This window comes from Habropoda laboriosa, unplaced genomic scaffold (genome assembly GCF_001263275.1).
Source record: "Habropoda laboriosa isolate 0110345459 unplaced genomic scaffold, ASM126327v1 scaffold273, whole genome shotgun sequence".
NCBI lineage: Eukaryota > Metazoa > Arthropoda > Insecta > Hymenoptera > Apidae > Habropoda > Habropoda laboriosa.
Genome location: NW_017100384.1, coordinates 96261 through 106600, shown reverse-complemented (window position 1 = coordinate 106600; position 10340 = coordinate 96261). Strand labels below are relative to the sequence as shown.

General features: G+C 34.2%; 1 protein-coding gene across 1 annotated transcript in view; it reads right to left on the bottom strand.

Annotated features, from left to right (window-relative positions):
• Window positions 1–8679, bottom strand: part of LOC108574993 (venom acid phosphatase Acph-1-like) — a 13776-nt gene extending 5097 nt beyond the window's left edge. The window contains exons 1-2 of the mRNA XM_017937679.1: window positions 8514–8679; window positions 445–546 (exon numbers count right to left, since the gene is read on the bottom strand). Coding sequence (XP_017793168.1) covers window positions 445–546; window positions 8514–8609 — 198 coding nt within the window. The 5' untranslated portion in view covers window positions 8610–8679. The remainder of the gene's footprint in view (window positions 1–444; window positions 547–8513) is intronic.
• Window positions 8680–10340: the final 1661 nt, after the last annotated feature.

The following is a 10340-nucleotide window of genomic DNA, read 5'->3' as shown; positions in this document are numbered from 1 at the left end:
GCGCGATCGTGAACAAACGCATTGGCACAGCGTAGGTGGTATCGAGGGAAGCGTGCGACAAATGTTACATTGTTACGACAAGTTACGTAGAATTGGTCCGGCATTCAACGTGTTAAACGACTTATTAATTTATTTGTTATTCATGAATAACGAATAATTCCAGATTATTCTTAATTCAAGACGATGTAACATTGTAACGATGGACACACTGCATAGTTGCGGTTATATACTATTAACTATCGGGTATAGAGTAAATAAGTTAGCGTTGCAGACAACAACTGCAACATTGTGTTTATATTTACACAAAGTTCCGGAATCTCCAGAATTTCAGCGTAAAGAGTTGGATATTTTACCGCAACAATGGAAAATAGTTTCGAAGGATAATAGATTAGTAAAGAAAAGATAAAGAAGTCAGTTATAAAGATGTACATAACGTGTATTTACCTCGGTTAATTGACCGTTACCCAGCGTTTCATAAATAGGAAGAAGTGGTGCTTTGGGAAACAGCTCTGTACTGCTTGGTGTTCGATCACCATGCCTGAATATCTGAAAATTTTTTTACAGAAAATCATTCCATCGAATACTATGTTTATTTGCACACACATTTATAGGGAGGTCACCGTAACGGTCGCGACGATTTTTTCGGCATTTTCGATAGTCTGACAAAGAAAAGTTATAAAGAAAAATGAGACCGCACTCAATCCAATGTGGATATTCATCGTCCACAATGCAATAATTGTAAGCGCTCGATGTCAAGGGCGCCAATGACAGGGGCACCTCGGACACAAAAGGAGAATTTTTGAATTTTCACTAAGTTTTTCTTTCGAGAAGCCGAGATATATTGTTTATAAGCATCATGAGTCACAGCACTGGTGTTTCGTGTTTTTTCGTGCGAATCGCAAGTTACAGTACAGTTACAAAGAACCAGTTAATGCTAAACATTATAACAATAATAATTCTAGGGCGCCGTCTAAATTCTTGCATAAGGGCACCAAGCACTCTACCGCCAGCCCTGCACTGTTGTTAATACGTTTAGACTCAGTTGTCTAATCTGAAATTTCATTTTTTTATGAAACACTCGTTAACACTATTGCGTAACTTCGGGATCGGATAGTACGTGCATGCAGAACTGTGGATTCACGAAGTTTACAGTAATGTCTCTACAAGTGTCAGCCAGTTTGGATTCTACAAGTGTCAGTATAGATGGTCCTACGCCTATGTTATCTCGCTCGCTGTCAGTCAAGCGTGTAACGCTACACCACTCGGTTTCTTTTACGAGATTTCACGGCTCGACAATTCATAATAGAAAAATATAATTTCTTTAATTTTACTTTTTTTCATCTGAAATTTTTTTTAACATGTTGGTGAGATTTTTCTGATGAAAATGATATCAAACACGATATAATTTGAACAACATTTACTTATTAATACTTATTGAGTAATTAATTTAATGTCGGCTTACCTCCACGTAAAAAAAAAATGTAGGGCCGATTCTACAAGTGTCGGTCAAATGTAGGGCCGATTCTACAAGTGTCAGTCAAATGTAGGGCCAATTCTACAAGTGTCATTCAAACGGCAGGCCAATTCTCCAACTGGCAGTCCAACGGTAGGCCGACTCTATGTAATGTAATACAGGGCGTCTGTTTTATCTCAATACAGTGAAATATCTGGCGTGACAGTGAACGTGTTAATAAGTAAATGTTGTTCAAATTATGTCGTGTTTGATGTCATTTTTCGGGATAAAAAAACGTAAAATTAAAAGAGTTGGTATTTAAATCGCTTAGTTGCCTGGACTGAGTCCCTGATTCTACAAGTGCCAGGTTTAGGTTCCTTGCGGACTGACACTTGTGGAGACATTACTGTATTTGCTTCTACGTATCGAAATTTGAGGAAGACAGTAGAATGTCGTTTTTCAATGATAATACGATTTCATACCATGGACAAGAGATCGAATTACATACTATTACCACTAACAAGGAGACCCTATAGCTCGTCCCCTAGGGATTTTAATCCTTTCGCTGCGGCAGATTTTAGTACGTAACACCCGTTGCAGACGATAGACGTTCAATCTTTCGTTTCGGCTTCTTGAAATTTTTGAAAAATTTTCAAACGAAAATTTATAACTGATCGCTTTTAAATTTCTCTTGTTGGAATAAGGTGGCAGTGTGCCTAAATGCCTGTAGATGCTAAGATCAGAGTGCCGATAGGTACCAACAGCAACGAAGGGGTTAATGAAATTTGTAAAGTGAATCTAGATGTCGAAAGATGACATTCTGTGAAATATTCCATTACGATACGCATTCTTTGTAAAATATTAAAATCAGTTTTACAAAAGTCTGAATGTTTAAATGGGTCAGCGCACAGGGAGAACGCATTGTCAATATTGTTTATAATTACTGGATACATAAAATTATATGGTGCCATTTGAAAAAGTTAAGGTGATCTAGATTTTTCATCGAAGCAAATGCACTATGGCAATTTTTATTATTTCAACATTATTGCTGTCTTATTTATCTTTGCAATTTGTTTCATCACATTGTCGGAAGTGCTTGAACAAATCGTGGCGACTGTTACGGCGTACATCCTGTATATGTCATTTCGAGAGCTCCACTTTCAAAGCATACGATTCGGCATTTATTACATGCATGTGTACGCATGATAACTTGATAACAATAAGATTATCTTATTTATCGTCGTTGAATTTCTATTGATTTAGTAGTAAAAGAAGATTTGATACCTGACAAGAAAGAGTAAAGCGATATTTTCACCTTATCATCTTTCATTAGGTACGTATGTTCAATTAAACATAATCTACTTTATCCGATATTGAAGTATTTTATCAATATTTACATTTCTAAAAATAACTTACGAATTATACAATATTCGTGTTAATTTTTAGGAAATTTTACGTTCACCGAGAAAAGCCAAAAATATCACACTTATATTCTTTTACGTAGAGCCATTCGCATTTGAACAGGGGTGAAATTATCCTCCACCTACCCTTCTCTAATTTAAATGTTGTGTAAGAAAGACCTAAGTAAAATTTTTTGAATGAATATTTCGTTGAAATGAAGTTAGACAGGATGATTCACCTAACTTGACGACCTGAAATTGCTCGTAAACTATTCACTGTCCGGAATAGTGTGAAGGAACAATTACATAATTTCATGGGGGACATTTACGGGTAGAGAAATATGCCTTTGCGTGTTTTTGTGTAAATTCGATTCCAATAGAATAGAACTTCTATGGTAAATATCTCAATAAATACTCATTTTAAATATATTACACGTTAACCCTTTGCGATCGGTGTCGCCGCTATGGCTATGGCGGCATGATCTTTGCTTTGTGTGCACATCTGCTATTTTATGATCGAAAGGTATCGTATATATTAATTACTCTTTACAATCCCTCAAAATAGAAGATATTTGCCAGCTGGAATTAAAAAACCTAAATTTGTGGAAAAGTCTACTGTGGCATATGAGAAAAGGAATACTTTAGTCCTCGCATGGAAAAGTATCATACTTTGGAAAATCACAAAAATTAAAACGTTTCATTTTTATGCACTATAATTAATATTAAACAAAATACATCAGTTTCAAAATATTCTATGTTCTTCAATATCCTTATATATATATAATAAATCAACTATGCAAAAATAACTTTAAAAATCTAAATTTGCTCCGACTAACTGGTAGTCCCACCGGAGAAATGTGCCGATCGCAAAGGGTTAGTATTTATTTACTCAATGCTCTCTTAATTTTCGGAAAGATGTATACGGTATTTCATTTAAAAATGTCACGGTGACCTTCGAAACTTTCTGCATAAAAAAATGTGGAAAAAAAACACTTATTGCAAAATATGTGCCCCTTGAAATCGTGCAACTTTTCCTTTACGTACTATTCCCTACAACGAATAGCTGACAAGCAATTTTAGGTCGTCAAGTTAGGTGAATCACCCTGTATACAATAAGGGGAGCGCGCGATTCATTTGCCGTAGAATGCCAGGCGTTCTCGATTTAATGGAGCATTGGCTGCGTTCATTTTCTAATAAAACGCCTATAAAATGCAAATTGCACTGTGTAGAGAACTTAAGGACCAAAATTGAGGAAAAAAATTATTTCGGATACGCAATTTCCTCTGGTGAAAACGAAAGAAAACTCGTGTTTGTGTAATTAACAGTGTCAGAGATAGAAATTCATTCAGATGGACAAGACTCGCTCAGCGAAAATTTACACCGTTTGCTAACGACACTTTCTTAATTATCGAACTACGAACAAAGCGCTGTAGAACATCTTTTGTCTCTGCGTCACCTTCAAAACAGGCTAATTTATATACGAAGAGTAGAGATTGAATGCACGTGACACATGAACCTTCGTTTTCGGGAAATGTAATAGAGGAAGCAACTTGAACTTTTAATTCAGGATTTGGTAAAACGGGTTGTGATGTGCAATCAGTCAAAAAAGTTTCCGTACACCTCGTTAGAATTTCTATAGCGTTGTATAATTTCTGTATGTATACCTATAAAGTGTTTACATATGTACTTGCTTCTGTGTAAAATGACATCTACTCACAGTGATTTCTTTAACTTCGTTAAAAAGGAGGATTGAACAATATTGTCTTTCTGATTTTGTATTCTATATATGAAGTTATCTACAAACAAATTGTATTCATTTTATTTCATTTTGTCTTAAGTGTTGTATATAATCCGCGTTCTATCATGTGAACACCTTTGTCCTCCCACATAGTTCATATAACGGAGGTTCTCCTGCAAATAAATCATATTTACGTTATTTTACATACAAACATAATATATACTATTAGTGCAAAGAAGAATGATTTACATTCATTTCTTAACAATTGAACTGAAGAAAAAGAATAATGTAACAGAAATGAAACGAACAAAATTTCCGTACACTATCTAAGAATTCAGCAAAATGTCTACAAACAAAGCTCCAAAGGCAAGTACAAGTTAGTTTGGTGTTTACAGACAAGTAGAAAACACGTTACCCAAAATATTTTTTCCCTAATGGAAATTTTCTGTTTACGTTTATTTGTTTAATTATTAACAAATGAATGTAGATTATTTTTCTTTGCACTAATGGTAAATGTTATGTTTCTAAATAAAATAACGCAAGTATTATTTATTTACTACTTTCTCTGTTAAAATTATACAACGTAAGATGAGTCCTAATGAGGTGTAGGGGATAACTTGGGCTAATGTTGGTAAAAATGGAATTTCAAAAAGAGTAATTTGTAGTACAAAGGGTGCCTAATAAAAGGGGACAAATGGTTTTTCTTAAATTTTCTCATAAAGATAAATAATTCGTGGAAATAAAAGAGTTGTAATTTGCAGCGAACGAAAAATTGTCGTACAGTACCGGCCAGCTACTTAGTTGGTAGATTTTAAGGTCTAAGTAATAAATAATGTTAGAACTTTTATTTAGGCACGTCTACAAATATCACAGGTAAAATGATCGATATTTTCTTGATCCGTGCACTCCACGTGAGCCCAACCATTGCAGCTACGAAAAATAACTTTTGTCGCACGGAACACCAGCGTAAACGTTGAACGCCTTAGAGCTCTGGTAATACTGAAGAAAAAAGAATCTCAGAGCTATAGTATTCATTTGTTTTTCCGTCAATAGTGCAGTCGAGTAACAGTATAAGCGAGATCTAGCTTTGGCCGGTACTGCACGACTCTCCCCTATACAGAGTGTCCAAAAAGGTCGATACCAAACTGATATTACGTGTCAACGAGGTCGAGTATGTGTAAAAAAAAGATTGTGAAAATTTTAACTAAAAGTTATACGCGTTCAAAGATCTTTATCAATTGTTACGGCAGTTATAATAAAAGTTCGAAATTTCTTCCTTCTGCAAGAATGCAGGCTTCCTTCTATTCGTCGAACTAATGATTGTCAAACTCTTTCGAATATTTCTACTGTATTAGAAATAGTAGTAAATCTTTGAACGCTTGTAACTTTTCAATAAAGCATTTTCAGACATAAGTTTACACGAATTTTTCTCATTTACTTGGCCTCGTTTGCACGTAGTATAAGCTTGGCCCCGACCATTTTGAGCACCCTGTATACTACGCATGTTCGTAGATGCGGATAGTCAACTAAAGTGCTGTATCTGCATTGAACAAGAATTTGACATTTCCTCATTTTCCAGGAATTTTCGAAAATTGCGAGAAATACGTAGTTGTAAGTTTCATTACGTACTTATTACGCTAGAAAGACAGCGCCTTTTATTTTTTTAAATGGTTTGGTAGATAAATGTTTGGCTTTCATTCTTCAGCTAGACAGAAGATAGTAAATAATTAAATCTCCTGTAGCTTCAAATTTTTTTCATTAATTCTTCAAAATCTTATCTATTTACATTAAAGTATTGATCTAATTTGATGCTTCATTAATGCTTGATTAATCAGATGCTTCATGAATGATTTATCGATAATAAACAGTTGGATCGATCGTATAGGTCCTTTAAATGTTCCTTTTGAATTGTACTAGTTGTGCAAAATTCAGGGAAGTGTTTCAAGCGAATGTTGTTAGAATCAAAAAATGTTCGTAAAAATAAACGTACATTTATACGTCGTCCTATTTGAAAAGATAATAGAAGCCCTTTTTTGCTTGGAGATAATAATTATGAACAACATAACTATCTGTTACTATGGGACCAATTTCAGTTACCTTTCTGTCCTTTCCAATATCTCAGTTCAAAGGATGCTACGAGCTAACTATAGCACATTTTTTATAAGCCGTTTCTTTTTCGGAACAATAGAGCTTGAGCTTTTCCGCTACGAAACAATTTGTCCTAAGAGAGTCTCTGAAAATTGCCTTTGCCGTACCCCCTTGCGTTTTATGACTTTCGAAATAATATTTAGACGAGGTCAAACGGTTATCGTACAGTATGTATTAGATGTGCAAATTAATTCACAACTTCAGTGTTTATTTAAAAAAAAAAGCAAAATAATGTCCAAAATGATCTCCGTTATTTTTAACGACCGCTTTTCTCTGTATTGGGTAACTGACGAATTTCCTCTCCGAAACAATATGGCGACTTTGAGTCGATAAAGTTGGGAAGACTTCGCGAAGAAAGGCACCGAATTAATTTGTGCATCTAATGTAAATTAAAACCTCATAACGAAAGATACTTAATTATTCCACCTTGTGTACAATTTTACACTGTTTGTAAAATCTACTTAAAAATAATGTTATCGTATATAAAATCTTCCACTGTTCATGGAAAATGCATTTAACCAGCTATTTTTCTAAGAAGTGACGTTACGTGAGAAATTTGTTTGAAGTCTGTGTAATAGGTACGTTCCGCTTTTATCATTTGTACGATTACAGCATTAAATTTTAAATGTAATGGATTGTATGTTATCTGTTTTTCGTTGGAATTTTGCCAAGTTTTATTTTCTAACAAATATTTTGTCCAATAAAATGTCCTTTTTTCAACTGCTGAAATTCGCGGGTTGATGCTACATATTAAATTTTGTCCGATCGTAAATTTTTACACACCATTGTCAAGAAGAAGGAATCTGCCGTAGTACACGTGTATTGAATAGAAAAAAAAAAAATCACAATACACTTATTTGGTCATTATTATCTAACTTAAAAAAGTTTAAACTTAAAAAAGCTGCGGTAAAAACTGTTTGTAATACTATGTAAAATGTAAAAATACAAGAAAATATAATAATAAAATAAAAATATTAACAAAATATGATACTATGTTATAATACTTCATAGTTATAAGTACATGATATTGTATCAGTAAATCACGGATATGATCGATATTGAATTGCAATTATATTTTTGTAAGCCACTATTAATTACATTTGTTCAAGCATTATCTATTAATTACTACGTATATTTTGAAGTTGTTTTAAAATAATCCCTCGATTATAAAATACGAATTTAAACACTTTCGTTAAAGTTTCAGGGATTACATGTATTTACCAGTAGAAAGAAATGATCTATTTCGTAAATGCATACACTGAACAGAACACATATACTGATTAATTAGTATAAAGTTTCAGGTAGTTATTTTACAAAATTGAAAATAATTGTTTAGCTTAAATTATTCAAAGTTATTATAATAGAATTGCAATTTGAAATGTGTGCATGAAAGTAACAAAGTAAGGATTTATTTCCAATTTCAAGAGATGAAAAAGGGAAGAGATCAAAAAAGGGTTTCAATTCAAAATGTTCCAATCAGTTTTAGTTTACATACACATGTCGTACTATGGGAAGTGTATTCGTCGAAGCAATTTTCAAACACACACCTTCTTTAAAATCACAATATGTTAAGAATAAATATACCATTGATAATTTATATTGATAATAAAAGTCCAACTTGACAACACTGGAAATTTGTATCCAAAATTGAAGAACCTTTGGAAACTATTTATGTTATTGCCAAATGTACATTTCCTATTAATAGTATTACACTTATTTTCGTGAAAAAAGAAGCATTCTTATTTCGAACGTATTAACTTATTCAGATACTCACAACTTGTACTAATTCGAGTTGAAAATCTGCTACTACCGACTGTAATAACAAGCACAGGCACAAAATTAGTTTAACGTATACTTCTTTGCGAATCATTTCTAACGACGTGCAGAATTTACTTCTGAAGCACGGTGTACAGCCGACAAAAATTTCAATTCACTTCTGTAAAAAGATAGAAGCACAGAATTACGCTGGCGTGCGCGAACGAAACTATCTGCTTATCACAAGCGGAATAACATTTATAACTTATTGTCGTAGACATTTTATTATTGGAACAAGTGGAAGGTGGTGAGGCGATAAATCGGAATCTGATAAACACAGAAATAACGTATACATTGAATTATGTGATTACGAATGTGACACGGACGAATCTTTAATTGTATCTTAAGAAAGAAACAGTACTCATACGATTTGGATAACTGACCTCAGAGAGCTACGTGAAATGATCGATCTCGTGCGTTTAAATCGCTGAAATTATAGGAGCATAAGTATATCACGTGCTTTGTATTACTTACCATATTCGATTCGTGAAATAAATCTCGTTTGTCATTAACCTGTTGTATGATAACACGCATGATAAATTGTCATAAATACTTTACTTATCGTCACCAATGAGACAGACAGATTGAGAAGGATTAGCTGCTGAAAAAGAAAAATACGAAACGACATTGTGTACTATAAATAATACGTATTCCAGTATAATCGGAGAACCCACTGCCTTTCCCCCACACATTCTTATTAGATACTATTACAATATTATTATTAACATTATTGTAATTAGATACTATTATATTATTATTAACATTATTGCAATTAGATACCATTATTATATTGTTATTAACATTATTGTAATTAGATACTATTATAATATTCTTATTAACCCTTTCGCGACGGCGGAACTAGGCACCAGTACGCCGCTAACGGACGGGTCGTCGTGCCATTGGTGCACACCATGAGAGTCTCGCGTTTTTCGAGCTCCCAGCGTAGAGGATTTCGTTGGAACAGCGGAGGATTTAAGGATGTATTGGATAAAGGGAATGTTGTTGAGCCCTTGTTCTGTATTTTAAAATAAATCTTCACTTCGAGTTGCTAAGGCGCGAGCCAATGCGACGCGCTTAGTGGATGTCGGATATAACCGGCGCCAGCCAGTGTGAAGCATTTAGTGGATGCCGGATATAACCGGCGCTAGTCGCGAAAGGGTTAACATTATTATTATTAGATACTATTATATTATTATTATCATAACCAAACAGCTTTATAATTATAAACCGAAACGCCAAGCAACCGCCACGGGTAGAAAGGGAGCAAAGTCGGGAGAAACCCATGAAGCGACGCTCGACTCCAGGCCCTTTTCCTGACCATTGATTGGTCGGAAGCAAGGTGCCAAAACTAGTATAAACCCGATGTACCTGCACAAGGTCGACAGGTAGTGTAAAGCCATACTAGAACGACACCCGTTCGAACTAAACATTTAATAAAACGACATCAAACACATTTCTGGAATTTTACGCCTTTAACCAACCCGAAACGAAGGCGGTCTCAACCGTTACGGCCCGTTCCGTAACATTAGTGTATAATACTTTGCTGAAGTAGGTTAGACCGAAGACTAAAGGGGTTAATAAACGTATTACTAAAATAAATTTAATATTTTCATTCCATCTGACGATATGAAGAAATTTCTCGTACTGCTTCGTTAATCTTGACAGATAAGAGGAACTGATCAACGATATTACAGAAAAAATGGTTTTGCAGGTTTTTATCTGGCTTACAATGATAAAATCATTAATTATTGTGATTAAGCTCGCGCGAGACTGTAAGAAGTTTAAA